General features: G+C 41.1%; 1 protein-coding gene and 1 long non-coding RNA gene across 2 annotated transcripts in view; one reads left to right on the forward strand and one right to left on the reverse strand.

Annotated features, from left to right (window-relative positions):
- Nucleotides 1-22,290, reverse strand: part of nectin1b (nectin cell adhesion molecule 1b) — a 73,730-nt gene that overhangs the window by 19,081 nt on the left and 32,359 nt on the right. The window contains exons 2-4 of the mRNA XM_040037670.1: nt 5,417-5,788; nt 3,441-3,740; nt 1,776-1,893 (exon numbers count right to left, since the gene is read on the reverse strand). Of these exons, the coding sequence (XP_039893604.1) occupies nt 1,776-1,893; nt 3,441-3,740; nt 5,417-5,788 (790 nt within the window). The remainder of the gene's footprint in view (nt 1-1,775; nt 1,894-3,440; nt 3,741-5,416; nt 5,789-22,290) is intronic.
- LOC120737146 lies at nt 1,794-5,875 on the forward strand. Its single transcript, XR_005696684.1, has 3 exons — nt 1,794-1,914; nt 5,020-5,022; nt 5,865-5,875. It is a non-coding gene; the product is annotated as an uncharacterized LOC120737146 (long non-coding RNA).

Genomic DNA, 22,290 nt, shown 5'->3' on the forward strand with positions numbered 1-22,290 from the left:
TTGAGTGAAGCTCCCCATTAACCCATTTTGAGAAATAGCTCTGGCAATGTGCTCTAAGAACAAGAGAAAAAAAAAATCAAAGAGGCTTAGATGCTTTCCTCAAGGACTATATATGAAGGCAGAAAGTGATTGTGCAAAGTAAAAGCAAACTTTTTTAATTATAGTTCCAACAGTAAATTGAACACAACACAAAATAAAAAATATATAAAATAAACCTTTTATGTAGTGTTTTTTTCTTGGAATTTCTATATTCAATTCCTTTTTAGATCTCTGTGTTTGGAGTTGAGTGTGACGCAATCCTGCCAGCTTGTTCTGGATCGTTCCGTCACAGCCTTGTGCTGACCTCCACAGTGGAGCCCAGGGGAACCTTCACAACAGATTTGGCATCTCATTTTCAGTGCAGCAATGGCCGTCCTCTCCTATCTGTCAGCACAGTGCCCTCGTCTTTCTAGATCACATCTCTTAACATCTCTTCCTCTTCGCCTCCTCTTCTCTTCCTATCTTCCTCTATCTCCCTAAATCTCGCCTTGCTTCTGATAAAAAATAAACCCAAACAGGCCAAACAGAATATCCATTTTGTCTTTGTCTTCTGCTGCTATGTCTATATATCAGTATCAGTCTTTCTGCCCTGAAAGCTAAATCTATGAATAAGACAGAACGGGAGAAAAAGAAACCCCTTCTGTCTCATTAAAATCCAGCAGTCGTCTGTAGAGTAGATACAATGAGGGCACAATGGTCTATTAATCCACATCCACTCAAGTCCACTGACATATTTCTCAACCTTTCTTTTACTAAGCAATTAAAGGACAAATTGCTACATTTATCTCTCAATTTTATAATATAATACTTGAATTTAAAAAGGTGATACTCTTTATAGCCGAAGAACCGCACCCACTTTACTTCTTTATTCTTTCCTCGTCTTTTTTTTTTTGGTACTTGCATCTGATATTCAAAGGCAGTGAGGGGTTTGATCAGTCAAAATTATGGCAGTTATGCATTCACTTTTATTTCTTTTATATCTCAGTACTTACTTCATTATTTCTGTAAGCCCACTTTTCATGCTGTTCCTTAGAGCAGATCAAACCTGAGGTTACTTAGCAATTCTCCAACAGCTCGAAATCATGTTTGTGTCTGTTCTAGCCTTTGTATTTTCAGCGGTAGGCTCTCAGGCGAAAGCCCTGATGTCAGGCCTGCGGTATGTGGGCTTAATCCATGGCTCCCACTTCAGCTTCAGTTTCAGCCCTCTCTTTACTGTCTCGGGGACAACCCGCTGCATCTGTGCCCTTCAGAGAACACAACAGCACTAACAAAGATGCTTTCTCACCCCTCTACCTGCATCCTGGCCCTCCGACTTCAAAGCACATCCCCAAAAGCAAAGCAAATGGTGTTCTGTTTGCATTTATCTCCCACTATCTGTGACCATCGGGGAGATAGGGGTATATGTTGCTGCTGTAATAGGCCCATTGTGCTCTGCCTTGGGTCCTAGTCTTATCTTCATTACACGTTTTCTAAACAAACAAATAAACTGAGACACATTTCTGGAGAGGATGAAGGAAGCAGCAGCGTTTTTATCTTTGAAGATTACTTTCTTGTATATATGCCTTGAAACAAATGTTCACTTTGACCATTCGGTGAAATTGCCTCCCGTTGCATTAGTAAGCCCTCTATAAAACTTTTTTCTCCACTAGAAATTTAACCTGAGAAAAACAGCGTGTATCCTTGCAGCCTCGTCCTCTGAGCCTCAAGGTGTTTTGTTACGGTTTAGCCATACTTACAGTTTCCACTGGTAGATCGTGACAGGGGGGTTAGCATCAGCCCTGCAGGTCAGCTGAACATTCTGACGGTTCAGGTACCAGTTTCCATCAAACCCCTCGATCTGCACCTCGGGTTCATCTGCAAGGAAAGAGCACTCCTGTCAGTTATTCCTCATAATCCACTGCTCTATTATTGTGCGTTTGCTGAAGGACACTAGCAGTTTGCCTTTCCAAACCCGTCCACTTTAAAGTAGCAGATAGCTCATATTAGCTTGAGACAATGGATCAAAAATCGTCTTGACCAGATGATCTAAAAAAAAAAAAAAAAAAATTATCTACTTCTTCACATTTAATTTCTACCTTTATGCTACTTATTCACATGAAAACTGCATATAAAAGATTCAATGGACTAGTAGTGTAAGGAGTTCACAGGATCTAATGGTATACTGCTAATAATTTCAGATAATGCATGATACAAATAATGCTTTACTAGTAAACAGACAAAATGCCAACTGTGTTTATGTATTAGTTACATAAACATAACTGCATTACGATTTTGGCCACCTGGAGCACTTTGGAGTGCTTATTCAGAAAGGACACCTATTAATTCTATTAACACCCTCATTACTCACTGTTCTAACAATTATATAGACATCAATGAACATTTACGTGTCTTAAGGCACAAGAAAACGTATGACATATGAGCAATCATAGCAATAATAACTGCACATTTATAAAATTATACAGCTGAATGCCATCCTGGATAATGCTATCTAGCCAGGTAGCATAATAGTCAGTTAACCGCTGGCTCTGTCCCTACATTCAAGATGGATGTTGAAGAAAAGAGAGCAGAGATGCCCGAAAGTAATATATAAAGAAGAGAAGAAGCTTTGTCTGGTGTTTTGAAGTTTTTTTTTCTGGTAGATGATAGAATACATTTTGCAACAACGTTTAAAAGGACAGGCTCCAGTGGAGCTTGTTTCAAAGTCTCACTTTGAAAATTTAAGAGAAAATAGTGGCAACAAAAACTGGCATTACATCTACCTGAAAGGCAGAACCAGCCAGCTGTTAATGACTGAGTCTAAAGCCCTGCACCAAATACTAACTGTTGGTAATATACCCTAAAAGTAGACTAGGAGGCTATTGTTTAGGTTGTGTGGTTTAATTTTACTTATTTATTCATCTTTTTAATGACAACAATGATACTTTTCAACATTTCCTAAGCCTACTTTTGCAAAAATAATATTAATAATAATAGCTTGAAAACACCAGAATCTTGAAAAAGGTTAAAAAATTTGGTCATCCAAATAATACAGCAGTGTAAAAGAACCATTGCACACTTGCCAACACAACATTGAAAAACAGGTCTTGTTTAAGCATTGATTTTTCTCTAAATACATAATTTTTGGTAAATAGTTTTTGTCTTGAATAATTGTTTATTCAGTCATTCTATTAATTATTGATTCTATTAGTTATGTCAACAGAACTGGGAAAAATAGATTTCTAACATGCTTAGACTGAGTCTGGCGCTGTAGTTTACTGCTCATTTGTTTTCTAGTAATTAACCTTTTTTTAGTGTAAACTGTGCTGAGTGGTGTCATCTGGTGACAAAATCATCACGTGGATGCAGGACAAAATAAAAGCACGGACAAAAAATAGTGAAGTAGTAGGAGAGCGGTGTCTTACACTGAACGTTGAGCACCACGCTGTCTGTGATCTTCTCATTTCGGTACGTGACGATGCACGTGAGCTTCTGTTTGTGGGTCTCGCGGCTCGGTATCACCATATAGCTGCTCCGGACCGTCACTGTCCCATTCTGGTTGCGAGTCTCCTGGTAAGTGGCTTCGCCTTTCAACCTGGTATCCCATTTGATCACGCTTGGGGGCTTTCCATTCGCAGATACACAAGTTGCAACTATCATCTTACGCTTCTGAGCCCTAGCCACAATCGTAGGGGTCGTCAAGGTCATACGTGTCATGGGTCGAGCTGCCGAGTAGAAAGGAGAAATTAATTTTCAAGAAGAAAAGAGTCACTCAAGAATGAGCTTGATTTTTTAATTTCACTTTCCATTTTATTTTAGTGTGCTTTTCTAACAATCAATTTCCTGAAGTAAATTAAACTAAGAAGCTGAGATGAAAATAACATTGTTTTTCTTCCTTCACTCCTCAAAGCTCTCAGATGTAGAACCCACTTGCCTATCCAAATGCGCAGTCATCCAATTTCAATCCTTTGTGAGTTGCCAATCAGAAATCTACTCTTAGTACATCAAAAGGCAGGCTTGAGCTTGAGCAACTGCACAACTGAAAGAGATAGGCTATAAAGAGGCCTCTTTGAAGGCTGCCGGTTGGTTATCTGCACACATGTTCCTGATGTTCACTGAGCCTAAAAACTGAGTCACTGAAGCCTAAAAAGTCCTGGGAGGCCAAATGACACAAAATGGGGACTCGGAGCTGACTAAGAAGACCCGGCAACAGGGACTACTTAAGCCAAGTGCTATTTCTTTTACCGGTGCTCAATAGAACACAAACCAACACTTAATTTCTAATTAGCTCTCTAATCAGAGTCAGCACGCAACCTTTTCAAAGCTGCCTCTTTCCAAGATAAACTACATCTCGAGAACTCTTTTTTTTTTTTTTGCCAAACTACTATTCAAGCCAAATTATACACTCAGAAGTGCTCCTATTGATTTCCATTTCACCTGCCATTTTTATCAACTAACCTCTGCCAAAGTTTCCTGTTTTATAAAAGCTATTAGGCCCATGTTATATGGAATTCACCAATATATATATATCATTCATTGACGTGGTTCTTGGTGCTGCTCTGCAACTGCAACAGTTTCAACAACAAAGAGGACAGTTATACCGAGAGCTTCAGCAAACATATAGAAAGCAGCCGGCGTCGAAGAGAAGAGCTGTAAATATTTTTTTACTAAGCCTTTCACTCAGGTTGTCAGGTTGACCCTGTTTTATCTGTTTCAAAAAGTCAATAGGACACCAAATTTGAGCAACAGGGTTTTCATTCCTTTGATTGTTCATCAGACCAGCATAAGCGTGCTCCAGGAAATAACTCCTTAACTGATGTTCAGACGTTCAACCTGTTTTCTGGGGGTTTTTTTTTTTTACTCTCTTATCTTGACTCTAAAGATAGGTAACTTTTCCAGTGAAGTATATGTAACTTTTTTTCCATAGGATCTTTGTAAGAAGTCACAGAGTATGTTAGGCAGGTTGTTCCACTCACTAAAGACATACTTTCTGTTTCCCAGAAGCTGGTAATTTTAAATGTTCCCATTCACTCGGTGGATTAAGCTTAATAATTTGATCTCGCCACAATTTAGCCTTTCTTAAATGTAGATGTCTTGAAGATGGATGTTTATCAGGCAGCGTTTTGGGAATATTACTGCCATTAATGAAATCTCTCACAGTTTTAATGAGAAACCCAAAGGTCCATATATACATTAAGAACATGTTTTGAATGTTCAGCTACTGCTTTATTGGAGATAAGTCTTGGATAAATTCTAGACACAAGCCTGGAGAATGGGAAACAATGAGTGATTAGATTACTAAGATTTAGATCCCTACAGAACTGCTAAAACCAGATTAGGAAAAAAAATGTTCCTTTCAAATTACAGATTAAAGCAGAATTAAAATCAGTGCAGTTCTTACCATACACAGTAAGGTTGACCATGTTCTCACGGTTGCCTGCAGGAAATGTGGTATACTCGCAAATGTAGGCAGCCTCGTCGGACAGCTGCAGGTTGGAGAACACAATTGTGGTGTCTTCCAATGAGGGAGTACGATGACGAACAGCTGCATGTTTGAAGCTGACCCGCTCCTTGAAGGGCGGCAGCACAGACACACCCAGGGCCGGGTTGGCGATGGCCACATTCTGTTTGGTGCCATTGAGAAGCTTCTGCCAGGTTACTTGGGAGATCTTAACTGGTGGATTACTGTTGCTGAAAACGCAGCGCAGCTCCACTTGTGAACCCACGAAGCCAGACTTACTGGTGTCCATCTGTACCATCTGTCCACTGCCAGCTAGACACAAAGAGGGGGGTGGAAAGGAAAAAAAAAACATTTAATTACGATTAACAAGTGTCCAAGGCCAAGCAAGCACTCCAGTCAATAGCAAGTACATGCACTGAAAGTCAAGGAGTCAATTCAGCCTCCTAGGTAGTACAAGCACGCACAACACTCAGAAGTCAGACTCGTGGATTCAACCATACGCACCTGTGTGCCACAGATACTATATCTGCCCCCTATACATAAAACAAGTTGGTTCATGGTGGTGGTTGTGTGCGAAAGCTGTGGGAGTTGTTATTAACATAATGGGCACATCCATACAAGCCTGCCTTTGTCCACAAAGGTGCTGTTTCTGATGAGATGGGAGGGCCGAGCGAGAACCAATGCATCACTAATGAATGAGTACAAGGGCAGTGAGCTGGAGCCAAGTCGTCGTCTGCTGCGCTCTCCTCCACCTACCCAGCAACACACTGGGTAGCCCATTGTAATTTTAATTACTTTTTACTCACAAATACTTCAATGACTGCCTGGAGCTCCTATTAGGAGAAACAATGTGTAGTCCTGTGTAAGCACTCAAAACAATGAGAACACACACATTAGCTGTATTAAAAGAACCCAGCAATTAGGCACTCCTCCTTTACTATCTAAGCCTGTGCGGAGCATGGTGGCAAAAGAAAAGGTCAATTAGAGAACATGGACCTTCGGTTTAGTCTTTCATGCATATATTGACCTTGTGCTAAACTGAACTGTTGAATGCTGTTCTTTGTAATGCGTTTTTGCTTTTTATTTAACATTAGCAGTTATCAGCCTTGGATTAACTGTTCCTTACAGTCTCTATGCCTTTATTAAGAACTGGAAGCATAAGATGGAAAATTAAGTGACAGGAAGAATAATTACACAAGTCACTCCCTTATTCATACATACCGATCTGTCAGAATTGATCATTTGATACTTTTTTCTATATCAGTATAAACAGAACATTTTGGGGTTTGGGTCTATTGGCTTGACACAATCTGTAGTCTCAACATGGATGTCATTCAGTGCGAGCAGCAATTTTTCCAAACTGAATAACTGATTAGTTGAAAAAGAATACATTAAGTTTTAAGCCTAATTAAGATTAGGCTTAAAACTTTTTGCTAAAGCATATAGTTAGTGTTGGATCAGGTGACTCTGAATCCTCCGTTAGTTATGCTGCAATAGGCGTAGGCTTCCGGGGGATTCCCATGATGCACTATTTCTTTTCCAGTCACCTTTCTCACTCACTATGTGTTAATAGACCTCTCTGCACTGAATCATACATGTTATTAATCTCTGTCTCTCTTCCACAGCATGTCTTTATCCTGTCTTCCTTCTCTCTCCCCAACCGGTCGCAGCAGATGGCCCCGCCCCTCCCTGAGCCTCGTTCTGCCGGAGGTTTCTTCCTGTTAAAAGGGAGTTTTTCCTTCCCACTGTCGCCAAAGTGCTTGCTCATAGGGAGTCATATGATTTGGGTTTTTTTCACTGTATGTATTATTGTAGGGTCTACCTTACAATATAAAGCGCCTTGAGGCGACTGTTGTTGTGATTTGGCGCTACATAAATAAAACTGAATTGAAATTAATGCTGAAGGTAACTAGTGCATTTTTTTTGGTTTCTTTTTATAATCTGTAGTAATAGGTCTTCATGGATAACAAACAAGAACAAGTTTCACTTAAACCTGCTCTGAGCTCTGCAGTGTCAGCAGTCTGAACAGATGCGCCATTGCAGGGCACCTACATCCTGTTGTTTCAACACTTCTTTGTTATCTCGTGCTACAATTTATGGTCGTTTCCAGGTGAAGTCTGATGATGTCCCATTTCCTGAAGCGACAGCCCCTGACTGAGCTTGTATTTACAACCAGAGGCAGCCATAATTATCTTCTATGGATACACAACTACCCGCAGGAAGAAAGACTGAAATTCCTTCGTTAATCACGCAGGACTCATAAAGCCACCAATGTATCCACTCATAAACAGACTGAAAATATGCTGTGGTCTCAAGTAGAGAAGTGGGGCCTAAACATATGCACCACAAGCAGAGCGGCTCTTTAACGCTGAATAACTACATCACAATGATGGATAATCGCTGCCCTCAGAAATAAAGTTTCCACAGGGGGGCTTTAAAATGTGTAAGAATGCGTGAGAGAAATCCATTTCTGTATACACTCACTCACTACAATATCTGATGTAGTTGATCTTTAACTATACAAGGATCTGAGGAAGAGGGGAAAGCGAATTCTGTGTATGCAAGGCTGTCAAACTGTCTTAAGTACCGGCAGCGACTGTTATGTTAAGATTTTTCTTGTAAAAACGGTAGGTAGTCAGCCAAAGGACGTGAAGGCCCAATACATGCATGTAGAGAGGAAATGGTGCAGACTCTGGGTAGACCATTAAGATTAACCATGTATTTTTCCTCAGCAGGCTGAGAACTCTCAGGTTGAATGACTTAGGCTGGAAAGCAATGCATTATGAGAGAAAGGCAATTTCGATCTATTATTATGTGCTTTCGCTCAAATGCTGCCTTTGCGGCCTACATCAAATCACATAAAAAAAACAAAGTGACAACCTTTTGAAGTTACTGAGTGCACATCATCTTTCATTTCCTTCTGACCACATCAGCAAGACCCTCTCTATAGAGATTTAGACTTGGGGGATTTGAAGATGACAGATTGATTTACTAATGCAGTTTGACAGAGAGGACTGGCAACCTTGTCATCTGTACCTTGAGAACCACCTGTGTCCTTGTGCACCCCTGGGCAATGCTTTACTCCATTTTATCACAGCTTAGATTACCAGTTGTGGCAGCTATAGTATGATATTTTTGAAATAGCAAACACAATTTACTGCGTGACAACACTAGTTAAAGTTTAATCTTAAGTTGGTCTGAAGTGGAGGAGCTGCATGCTGCATGTGGCGGGGGCTGTAAAGAACTCATAAATATGTACCTGGCCAGACCTCATCCATTTCAGCACTAAAACAATAGTGGCAGGGGCCGGCTGTGCAAAGAGCCCCTTCCCCCTCTCGCTTTGCTCTTCCTTCCTTCTTTCTCTGATGCTACCAACTCAGATTGAATCAACTAAACAGCAACTAATGCAAATGGAAACTCGAGGAATAGGCATAATTATACAGTCACAGAGCCCAAATTCACTCTGTGAAAGGGCCAGAAGCCCCCACTGGGACCCCTTTCACTGAAGGACTGTTGGACTCTTTGGCTGAGCACAGAGTCTATAATTACAGACTACATAACAGAGTGGCAAATGCCACAGAAAGCACTGTCACATACATGCATGAGATTCTAAGAAGGTAGGTGGGAGTGGGGGTTTAATGAAAATCAGTGGTGCAAAAACAGAAGAGAAAAACGGAAAAAGAGATAGGCAAAGTAGAGAAGTGTAGAACTGTCGAGAGGGAGAGAGAGACAAAGAAGTAGGTGGAGCTGTAGGGAGGACTGTAGGTGCGCTACTGGTTTGAGGTTGGCTGGCATTATTGCCTGTGCTGCTGCTGCTTTGTTCTCACACTGACAAGAGGATGATTGGGGGAACAGTCATGCTCTAATACACCTGTGGATAGGGTAGGCACTGCCTTAAGAGTTGCCAAAGGAGAGAGGAGTCGTGTTTCTGGAAGGAAAAGCGATAGGACAAACAAACAAAGCAGAAAGTACTTCCAAGCTGGCAAAATATTAAATTAAAAAAAAAAAAAAAAGAGTGGCTTGATTCTCACCAGGTGAGCTGAGTTGGATCAACGGGGACATAAGGGGCAGTATTAAAACAGCTGCTGTGCCGTCTGGCCCTGCGCTGATAGCAAGAGACTCCCAAGGCCTCGGCACAGAGCTGTGCACGGAACGTTCAACTGTAATAAGATCTGGCCTGTCAGGCAGAAAGGAAAAGCATGTGCTTTGTGTTGTTTGCATATGGCGCTTTGGACATTGTGCATTAGAAGCTGCACCAAATAAAAGCCTTCAGTCAAATGGACTCTCCATGGTGCATGGACAATGTCCAGGAAAATAGAAAATGTATTCAAATGAGTCACATTGAAACATTTTATTAACCAGGTGGGAAAACAAAGATAAAACAAAAAAAAAATAACAGAATTAATTCCTGTCTGTAGCGAGCCAAAATGAAGGATGCAAACATTTAACATTTGCCTTTTTTCTTTGCTGTAGAGAATTTAAGTTTTTTAACCAAATACAAAGATCAGCCCACAGATAAGCCCATAGGACCTTGTTCTGGTACATATAAAATCACCATGATAATATTAAACTAATAAATTTAATAAGTATACATAACATCGAAAACAGGCCCAACATCTCCTTCAGACCAGGAAGGAATATATCTCATAGCTAAAATCTAACACTGTTGTCTTTTATTAGCCAAATTGGCAGCATTTCAAAGGTAGTTATTGCCTACTTCAATATTGTGCATCCAAAGGAATCCATTGTGCGTGAGTCAAATAAAGTTCAGAATAATTCACCTCAAGCTGCTGCAATGCGAGGAAGGCAAAGATTAAATAGAACTGAATGCATATTTTAGAAGAAGCACTCATTAATGTCTTCTATTTAAAGCTGCACCAGGCAACTCGGCACACTGTCAGTCCCAAATGGCAGCGAGACGTCTCCGTTTGAAGTTTCAACACTTCAAAAAGCCCCAAATGTGTAATGTGATGTCATCAATTCTTTTTGGACTGAAATGTCATCTTTTCAGTGGCTTCGGAGGATAGAAATGAGGAAGAGTTTTAGTTTTCACTGAAAAGAGTGCCACTTCCTTAAACAAGAGGAGATCCAACTTCCGTAAAATTATTTCACTTACGCAAATATGTCAAAGTTTTCAGTGGCACTACAGTCTTTTCTAGCTCCCCTGCAAGCGTGAAGTATTTTGGTATAAACTTCTTGCCAAGTGCAGCTTTAAAGCTTATCACATGAAAACACATCATCTCCTCACGCTCGATATGCTTTGGTTGCTCCACTCTACTGTTGCTTAAGTGGGATGCTGATAGATAAAACAAGGCTTGAGCCGCACGGGATAATGACTGTTTAATGTAGTCCCAGTTCCCACGGCAATGGCACAGTCCTCTATGCTCCCCTATTCATGACCACACATGGGGTGTTTAGGGGGAGTCCAAATCTACTGTCTCATACACACACAGAAACCTCCCATTAGCAGCTTGTTTATTCCCCTGGTAGGACAATTTTACTCTTTTTGTTTGTCAGTGAGTAATTTAAAGCTCTTGCAGTGGCATTTTGCTCATGTTTTATAACAAATAGTAGTGATTCCCAAAATGATTTATAAAATAAATGATGGTATTCTTCTTAGGGGCATCTGGGAACTCTTACTGTCCCCGAAGCTTTAATACAAACAGATAGGGCACTTCATTTAAGGATAAGCCATATGCTATGTGTACTGCTGCTCTTTATTGACTGCGGCCATTTAGCTTTTTGAGACGGAGCAGTACGTGTCAGAGAATTTGTTTTAATCTACACTCAGACACTATTTGATGGTGCTTCAGCCAGGTCTCTTGGGTAAACAATGGTGTACCTGCCAAAGCAGCTCTCTTTACCCTCTGTCTCCCCAAGCAAACATCCGACTGCAGAGGCAAGCGAAACCTCACTGGAACAGATGGTTTAGTACCCGTGCTCATAATTTTCCACTATCTGGTTCAAATTTGAAATGCTTTTTTGTACAACACGCTCTTTCATTGAGGACAATGTAACATCTGCTGCGCTGTAAATGTTAATGATTATCGGGAATATTTATTATGTTAGGCAACTTCCCAACCTGGGACGGCTCCATGAGAGGCACTGTGCATTTCATTTGAACTATTTGCAATGGCTGTTTGAGCAAAAGAGCATCGTAATGGCCGACTACCGTCACACAGTAGTCATGTGTTTTCCACCGGGGCTATAAAATTGCTACTTTCGGGTTGGCATCGGCTACTCAACTATGCACACAGGCTCTCACCTAATGTAGCTGCATCCATCGTTTGTAAAGCAACATGGGGTTCAGAGCACAAGCCCACACACACACACACACACACATGCCCCTCGAGCAGCTTTAAGGCATTTCAAATGTCAAGGGGATGCATCACTTTGCCTGCAACAGAGCTTCTCATCTTAGTTCAGCGGGATAATGATTCATCCTTGAATGAAAAAGTGGAAAACATCACTACTCCATTTTGTTATCAGACAATTTCAAAGAAGCAAATCTACAAGACAGTGGAGTTTAGTGTGCCCTTTTTGGGAACCTCTCACGATACCCTTTGAATTTAAAACAAAGTGGATAGCAGTGCCTGTGGATTTTCAGTAATTAATATGTGTTTTTATTCTAGTCTAGCAGGAAATAAGCTAAAAGCAATTTGGGATTTTGGTTGTCTTTGACTGAGGCAATGACAAATAAAGCTTGGCCAAAAATAAGACTTTTGCCCTACAGAGAGAGAGAGCAAGAGTGGAAGAGAGAGACAGAGAAAGTATAGCACGTATTGAGTGTAAACACAGAAAGAGCTCTGACCCTCCTCCCTCAGCCTGCAGCTTAACAAAACAAGGCCACCAAGGTTTCGGTTCTACGACACAAAATAAACAGAGCTGACGTTACCTGACCAAATGGCGAGATGACATCATCCACTGATACCAGATAGCAATCAACTGTCAGCAAACAAAAGGCCGGGTGCAAGGGAAACGCAGCGATAACCTTCCTCTTAGTAAATGAGTGACTGTAAGCGTCAGAGTTGTGTGCGGCTGACTGATACTTGGAGAGAAAAGCTGGGAACCCTCCAGGTGTTTCAAGTATCTACAACTGTGGTATCAGAAATAAAACGCTGCGCTATAAGAGTAACATCAGCCAGATAATAGCACGCTTTATCAGACAGCTCTCAAGCCATGACGCTAGGGACCGCTTACATGGACCAGACAATTAGTCAGCAAAGCATCTCGTCCACAGAATGGGTTCAGCGTTCACAATGATGCGCGCTGGTTATTTTTCAATAATGCAAACGTTTCCCTGGGCTTTCAAACAAGAGCAGCTGTTGGACGTCTTAATAGGAAAGAGCTGATCAATAAATAAAAAGGGGGCCACAGGCGAACTGCGACGCGATGCATTACGGCCTCAGACAGGTTGAGCCACAGCGTCTGCAGGTATCAGCTTGGAGCACGGAGCAGTTAAGGGGTGGGGTTACATAAATGTGATGTAGAGGATTTTGGGGAGTTAAGGAGGAGGGTAAGCAGTGAGAGTGACACGTAGTGGGTCAGACGCGGTGAGCAGATTACAGCACTCAGGATATTAAAGCAGAGGAGAGACGATGCTGCAGGCGGCACAACTCCCGTGGAAATTTCAGCATTAGTACGGGCCGACAAAGCGGCTATGTCCACATATACATTTGACACAGTTGACATAGCAACACAATAACACAATTGCTGCAGGAGTAATGGGACATAGTACTAGTGGACAGGGGAGAGATTCAGACTAAGGAATAGTACACACTTCAGAGATACATAAATTTGACGTTTGGTGGGTTAACACTCCCTTGAGCTACTGGTTGTCATCGGTGGGGCACGACACAACAGTGTGAAAAATATTACACTGAATCTATTTGATTTGGGAGCAAAACTCACCATACTCATCCTTTTCAAAGTAAAATTCCACTTTTTTTGTAATTATTTATGACTGATTAAAAAATAGAGTGGGGTGAGGGGCATGTAAATGTTTTGCTGCTGAAGTGGGGCATTGCAAAAACAGTTTGAGAACCATTGCCTTAAGCTCACTTCAAACGCCATTTAAAAGTAAAACAATATATTTTTTAAGTGTAGAAATACCGGTAAAACAAGGCCATGTGCATAAATCCCCCAAATTAGCAGATATGTCTACTTGCTGAGAGGGGATTTTACATTTTTCTGTCAAAAGATGTTTCAGGGTATCACCTTGAACCCTTGGGACTTTTGAGCTAACAATTTTCTGATATCTTGCCCTTGCATCAGCCAGTATTAATGGTGTTTTTCTACATATGAACTTCAAATGCCTTGACTCAATATGCATAGGACAATGAAGCATACAGATCATGTATAAGAATGATACTGGGATGGGCAGTATAGGATGGCTAAGCCAGCACCCACAGCAGTACCCTATACCTCTGCTAAGCACTCAGCAAATACAGCATGAAATGCATATAAAGTCCTGCCAAAAAGTGCTGAGAAAGAGTCTGGCCCTGGACAACCACGCATGACAAATCCTTCTCTCACACCATCTGTTCCATTGTCCAGAAGTAAAGATAAGTCTTGCATAGAGTACAAACACGGAATATTTCCATGTGATTATGCCAAGCACTTGTGTTGGATACATTCTAAAACATTAAGATTTCAAAAATCAAACAACCATTCAGCTGAAACCGGATGATCAATTATTGGCTACACATAAGAATAGAAATGGGCATTGGATGCGGGAATCTGCACGCTCAGTCAAAACAACATTGTATGGGTGTAAATCCATACACCCCATGCAAGGTGACCTTTAGAAATACTCAGTGAGAGCACAGAATATCACTTTTTTTTGCATGTCTGACCCCTGCTGACCTTTATTGGTGGAGTTTTTTTTTTCCCTTTTTCCACCAACAAAGGCCAGCTGATATCCTACAGGCATGCAGGCTGGAAGAAGCCTTTCGAGGATAAATAGGTCCAGTATAAGCATAGCGAGGAGCACTGTTGCATGACCAGTGGCTTATTAAACCCAAGGAATGAGAACGTACAATCAATATTTGATTAGAGACACTTGTGATTTTTTCTGACATTTCCACTCTGAGTAGCCTCTGTAGATTTCTTGAAACAAATTAAAGTTGTGCATATCATACATTTTTAAGGACGTGTAGAGAAAAATAGAAGAACTGGCAGTCATCAAAGTGCATCTCTAATTGTGCTTGGGACACAAACAGGACAGTGGGGGCAACGTGCACACAGCTAGTCTTGTTGGTGTTTTGCACAGAGCTATTTTTCTCTAGCATTGCTGGAGCAGGCCATTTATACAACAGATCCATTAACATATAGGAGAGGGAATTCACACTCCAGCTGGAGTGGGAAGTGGGCTGAAGCCCCAGTCTGCTATCAATTAACAAGCACACTTAGTATGTGTCTGAGTCATGATCGTCATGGGACTCAGAAAATGCTGTGCATTTGCTCAAGATGTGCTGTCACAATAGCATGCTGCAGATTAGCAGCCGTTGTACCATGTCTGATGGTCTTCTAACTGTAAGCAACAGAAGCAACTCACCAGCACCGCTGATCTAATACTGCAACAAACAAGTCATCTCTGTGCACGTGTACAAGGAATTAAGTACAAATAAACACGATTATGAATTTTGCCCTGCAGTAACATCATTTAGGCATGGATTAGTATCCTGATTTCACCACTGGAGGAATGAATGTGTTCAGTTACTTAAGCTGATAACGTTAGATATGCTAGACGTACTTTATCCTTGAACACGTTATCTTATCTTGTTATTTAAATTATTTTTTACATTTGCAATGCTTGTAGATTTTAACAGGCATTCCTTGGTACAGTTTAACTGTGACACTGCATCGCTGGCAGAAGAAGTCGGGTATTTTTTCAAAAGAGTGACATGGAAGGGGAAAAAAGAGAGAAATTACAGTAGAATCATCAACAGCAAGCATGACATGTAAACAAAAAGACAAGATTGATACTAACATGTGGTAGAAATGGCTACACACAAGGTTTCTGCATAAATGCTGAGACTGGCCTTTGCCAAAATCTGCTTTTCATGTGTGTTTTGATCATGAAACTCTATGAAATCCAGTGGTTCTCGGCAGAACTCTGAGGCCAGGGCTGAACCATTTCCTAAACCACGACCACAGCCCATCTTTCCAAGGCAAGTACGGCTCCATGTTCCACATACATATAACCGTTGGAATGCTCACCACATCTCAGGACCATGTTCATATTCTGCTGCATGTGCTTTCCAGCTGGGATCAAGTATTGTCTTTCCCACCAGTGTTTGAGCTTAACCATATACAGTATTTTTCTCACAGCTTAGCATGTTTCTCTACAGCATCTTTCAGTAGATCAAGCCTCTCCAGGATATTATGAAATAGCTCTGATCTGGGCTTTTATGTCATTCTGACACCACATCTATTATGACTATTACATACAGAATTGTAAGCAAGGATAGAATGCAGAAAACTGAGTGATGGTAGTAATTTTTTCGAGGTTGTTATCCCTTTCGTTCTTTATATTGTGACATTATTTCTGATAAAAGTTAAAAGGAAAAAAGAAAAAAGAAAGAAAAGCTAAAAAATGTCTGCACAGTTTGTAACTGGCCTTTCAAGAGAAAAGCAACTGGCACGTAGACATAAGTAGTGAGCCACAAAGCCACAGCAAGGGGAAAGGAGCCTGAAAACTGAGTCGGGTGGTATAAGTTACCCCAGTCTCCACTGCTCGTTAGATGTCTATTGACACAAGGACCCAGAATACAAAAACCATTTGGTACATTCTCAAAGACGGGATCCCGCAAGAAAAACAGGACAGACATTTCGAAAAAGTGACTGAAAGGAGAAAGAATGGGAGCAGTAATCAATCATAGGAATCAAAAATCATAAAATGCCTCTCTCTGGGTTTCTCTCAGTTTCATCTGAAACCACTGCAGTGGGTGGGCTGTGGGCTTGGAGTATAAAAAAAAAAGAAGAAATAAACTCATGTTTATCTTTTTTTATTTGTTTTTAACTATGTGTTGTTTTTGCTGTTCAAAACTGAGGAGTGGATATTCAACACTTCCAGTCCCTGTGAGTGTTTTTTCTTCTGATTATTAACACAATTTAAAGCTTAATGTCAAGTAGCATCAGGATGAAGTGGAGAAAAAAAAAAAGGGGGCTGGCTGCGACTGGTGAAAATAGTGTGGCCAAATTGTAACTGTGTGACTGCTCAGACAGATTGTGATATTCACTGCGAACAAATCAGCAATGATCTGTAGTGCGAGTACTGAGCGGGTGGAGGAGAGCCTTAGGAGGTTGAGGTATGCTCTGCGGAGAAAAGGATTGAAAGTAGAAGCAAACCAGCTATGCTGGGATGTGTGATTTGGAGATGGTGGCACTGGCAAAAAGCTGGAATTGGTAGAGCTGAAGGTATTGGATTGACCATGTGGAAGGAGGGAACGTGGATATACTCGACAATGGGCAGGAGGAAAATAGAGGAGAATGGTAAGGGCAGGGTGTTAAACTTCACAGGATGCCAACTCACACTTGAAATGCAAGAGAACATATAGTGAAATGAGCCAGGCAGGAATGGAACTGGTTCTGACTGTTCTGACAGCTTTGATGAAACAAAGAAAGAAAATATAGCTGATAAATCCTGATAGTGTATTACTATTGATCAGAAGCAGAGAAAATGAAGCAGGCAGTCAAAGGGAGCTACAACAACTCAATTAGGTCATATTGAAGTCCCTGTCACTCAACCAATGCAGAAACATACTGCTTCTTTGCAAGGAAAAAGAAAATCTAATTAGTCTCATTACTATATCAACAGGCAAGGGTACCACATGATGTCAGCCTCTTTCTATGCGATGGTGTGGAAGTTAACCCAAGCTTTTTTGCAGCCACCAACAATTATTAACCGAGGTGAAGTCACTTACGTGAATCTACCTCTGACACTAACAACCTTTGAAATCTGCTGATGGGGTTTAGACTGTCGCTGGCTACGAGACGCAGGCGCCTGTCCAGTGAGAGACCAAATAGCTGTACACTGCATGCACAGATTTTTTTTGTTTCCTCCTCAGGGCTGCAGCACTATTATTTAGAGCTCTTACCCTCAAGTTGCCTTCCTTTACTGTGTCTATACTATGGACTGCTCATTGTTTGACAGGATTGACAAGCTCCCTGGCAGAGCTGATTAAAAGCTTTAAGGTCAGAGAAGTGGGACAGATATCGAGCGAACACCTGTCTCCTCGCTGTGAGCCAGTCCCCTGTAGGGTGTGTCCTCCACTGGCACAGGATCAATGGCTCCATTAAGACACAACCTAGACAGGTTTTTTTGGCGCATGTGACAATGCTGCTTTGGCTTGCAAAGAACATTTCACCTCTCTCTTCCTCTTTTTACTTCCCTTTGCCTTTCTTGCAGTTTTGTGTACAACTACAATGGCACCGACCACCACTCTCCTCAGTTAGAGACTGTCTGGAATAAAATGCCGACTGACAGGCACATGCTGCAATGTATTTATTTTTTCCCAGCTTTAGACTTAATTTCATCATGGATTTCAACATCCTGTTAAAAATAACTTGGAAAGCGGGGCTGCCCACTCAAGATTTGCCACAGGATTATAGATCATTAAAGAGATCTTTGAAGTTCACTTGAATCCTCTCCAAATAAGTTAGAGGACTCACTTTTATGGTGTCACGGCCTCACAATTTCTGTTTAGTTGTAGCCAGTTTTCTTTTACAGCTCCTCATACTCTCTGGAGTCATAATCCAGAAATGGACGTTTCAATTTACTTCAGCTCGAGTTCGGATGATAGCGAATTAAGATACCTGCTTCTGTGGATACCTTACCAATTTTATCCCTTCTGGTAGGCTTTCCACTCCAAAGTTCACAGAGGAGAAAATGTTCTTTTTTTGCCATCTCACAGTAATCTATAAAATGAAACCTAATACCGTAGCTTTAGTCACGGGATAAGACCTCAAAGGTTGGGTGACTTTTACCGAAAGATATCTCAGACCACGTCCCACACACCACTCATCACTACTTTTGTCTCCAGAGTACTTCTATTTTCGCAGGTTTCCGTTTCCCACACAGTCACTTAGATGGTCTTTCTTGATATGACTCACTGTGCAAAAAGATGCATTGTGTTTATCAGATCAACCACATAATCTCGTTTCTGTTTGCTGGGAAAACAAAGACGTTGACTAAAATAATGTAACAGACATAAGAAAGACAAACAGAAATTATCAGTGCCAACTTTTATGTTCTCTTGTAAATGAGAACAGAACCAATAAGAAAACCCCGGGATGTTCTATAAACGGAAATGCTGCTGTCATCGACGAGACTTTTTTTTAATGACAATCTCGCCAAATAACCATTATTGCAATGAACCACTAATTTGCCAAAAAGTGTCATTAATTCACAACTTTTCCACATTTAGATATTTGATGAAGATGTAGCACAACAGTAAGGTGAAAAGAAACAAATTCACACTTTGCCAGTGGTGTTTTAAAGTAGGTGTGAAAGTGGCTTTGCAGGAGGAAAATGCGATGGTGTTAGTGAAGTGCTAGGTCACATCTCCATTCGCAGCTGCTCTTTGGACATTCCTCACGTATGCATTTTTGCCTTTTATTTGTGGGAGCTCATCTGAAAGCAAGGTCGAAAGTACAGCGGGGGGAGATACTTGTGTAACGAAGAAAAAGAAAACATTTCATCTCTAACACTGGTCTTACGATTTTCATAGTATAAGTGTAAAATATTTTCCTGCTTTCGTTGTAGGTGCTTAACTTAGTGTGGAAAAACAAAAACAGCTCACTCTATTCTAGGCTGGGTGAAAATGTTTTATATTCACAGTGTCCTTCACAGATTGCAAGTGTACCCTGTACTCCTACATTCACTCGCACACTTAAAACGATCCCATACTCACAAGGCTGGTGGAAAACATTGGAGCAGAAATGAGTCCAATGGAGGTGTTTGGACAACTGACAAAACTGCATTTGTGCACTCCAAATATCGTGTCGTGAATGGATGCAAGGATAAAACTCGACATATGGGCTAGTGCAGGCCAGAGTAAAATAAAGGGCAGCGAGCTGAGACAGGTGTATCCCTCGTGGGCATAATTGTGTGTTTAATCTTGTTTAAAGTTATTTATAATTTTGTGTGAGTGTGTTGTTCAATAACCCGCCATGCATATCAATGTGGTAATTATAGTTAGTATTAATTTCAGAATGATGGATATGTTTAGGATAACAAAACAAATACTCATTAATCATTCTATCTTTGGGTAAACTAGCTTTTTGTGACAGCTGGAAATGCAACATAAGCCATGCAGGTTTCAAAGATACCATGAAAACAGTTGACAAGAGTTTATTATTCACTCATCCCAGCATTAATCACGCAAGAGACGATAACAGTTAGCATCCTATTAGCATCTAAACTGTGTATGCCTGACGCCACAGGGCACCAGCAGCAGTCCTGCGTCCATTTCCAGATGCTGGTTATATCAGCGCAAGAGGGACCTGTGCAGATTCGGTGGAGTTTTTAATTTTGGGTCTGATTGGTGTAATTTGGTTTGAAATATTGACGCTTTCACAAAGTGTTTTCAGGAAGTACAGCGCATCATCTGCAGAAAACAAGAAATTCCAGTATTGAAAATGTCTGACACCATAAACGCAGCATAAATCCAGCATGAAAGAAACCCAATGCATTTGTTTATCCTTATCATACAAGAGTACAATTACAAAAAAAAGAAATAAAAAAAATGTAGTCTCAAAATACATGAAAGACTCGCGCCAACCCATCAAAAGCTGTCACTTTCTTGGAAAACATCCAACAAATCACTGAGTGATGAAGGCCAGTGGGGTGCGTAAGGATTTCTACCGAGACTGAGCTTTTACTGCTTTTATCTTTCCCTGCTCAGCTGCAATGTAATTCTCACGTGCTATACTGTGACACAGCCGACCCTTCATACATAATAGATGTGTTCGTGTCCATGAAACTGCAGATGCTAGAGGCTAAGGGTTGGTGCAGGCCACAGACAATAAAAGGGGTTTTTTTGTTTGTTTTTTCCACTGTTTAACAGGCTTGGATGCTTCATACCAATCAGCCGCCTCTCCAGTGATGCTGTTTGCATTTATTATGCTAATGTGGTAGCTCATGAGGACACACTTTACACAGTCTAACATGAAACTATACTATGGCATAGGCCAAATCCAACCATTTTTTTCCCCCTTCAAGTATCACTTTCACTTTACTGAATTTAAATTATGGGTAAATATGTTTATGGAACCTGTTAGAAGCAAAATGCTGTAACTGGCTGCATGTTGGCTCTGAAGAATGACGCAGAAAACACATCTCAAAACGTGTATTTATAAACGTCGTCGGCGCAAGTCCACAAAAGTATTTTATTAACATATCGGCTTATTGTTCCTAATGAAGGTTAATTAAGCACCAAACTGTTATTAATAGCAGATGCATTTAGATTTAACTGCATTTTTATTGCAGCAATGATCAAAGACATTCATTTTCTGAGACGTGGGAACACTGATGGTGTACAGTAATTAAGGGTGCATTGTCTTCCTATTCCCTAAACAGTTAGTTGTTTAGCAGTTATTATGCTCGCCATAATTTTACTATAGTTTTGAAATGCTATTTACTTTATGAATATAAATGTTCATGTCTTTTTTTTTTTTTTATAAATCCCATTGTTGTGGAGCGAAAAAAAAAAGACATGCGAATAAAAAAAACCCAAACTGGTAAATATTTATGTACCCATTTTCTAGCTACAAGCACATCTCGCTTGGCTGCACTAAAATGAAACTCGTTGTGACCTAGTTAGAAGAATGCCACACGACAAGGCCGTGCCCGCCCTCTATCCGTGAGGCTAGCCAAGCAGAAACAGCTGTATCAAGCGTGATATTTTGCACAAGGTTCCTTATTGACAGTTTGTTAGCAGGACAGAGAGCAGCCAGGTCTGTGTCCTACTCCTTGGCTGATTAGATGGGTGAAGGACAGGCCCTGGCTGCTCTGGCTCTTCGTCACAGGAAGCAGAGGCGGCTGAGTTTTGTAAATGTTCAGCCACTCCCCTGCAGGGTAAGCGGGCCTGGACAGGCTGGAGTGACGCTTCCCTCGTTCCCACAGCTCAGCCAGCTTGACTTTGCTTGGCTGATGAACTGTGACGGGACACAACTCCAAGGTTGTTGGTTAAAAGGAGAAAAAAAAAGCGAAAAAGAAAAAAGAATGCAACAGACAAGCCAGTCAGAGTAAGAGCATGAAACAATGTTGAACTCTGCTGATGGCTCTCAACCTTTATATCAGCTGGCTCGACTGCACCTGGGGCACACTCCAGTGAACACCTGAAGGATCCACACTGTCAGGATGTACGAGTTGCGGGGCCGTAGAGCCAGCTGGTTATGTTTAAATACAAAAAGAAGAGAATAAACAACGCCACAAACCTGCCCAGACACGAATTACCTTGCACAACTTAAAATGAGTCAGTCCTATGATTGCAGACAGCGGAGCACTCAAACTCCAGGGAGCTTGTTTCACAAATCAATCTAAACGAAGGTTTCTGACTGAGGTGCACGCGCGTGTACGTGTCCGTGTGCGTGAGGAGATTGTTATTCAGTTCACCTCTATAGGCTGTTTCTATCTCTACTAGAGAGCCTATCACCACCATTTACGGGTCTCAAAGCACATTGTACAGCTTTCTGCTGCCACTTTTGTGATCATTTTCTTACCTCTACTGAGAAGCGTTACAAAGAGCCCCTTGTGCTGGGAAAGTTGTTAGTTTGTGCTGCGCTTTCAACTCTTACACATCAGAAAT

The sequence above is a fragment of the Simochromis diagramma genome, unplaced genomic scaffold (assembly GCF_900408965.1).
Source record: "Simochromis diagramma unplaced genomic scaffold, fSimDia1.1 OVJJ01000463.1, whole genome shotgun sequence".
NCBI classification, from domain to species: domain Eukaryota; kingdom Metazoa; phylum Chordata; class Actinopteri; order Cichliformes; family Cichlidae; genus Simochromis; species Simochromis diagramma.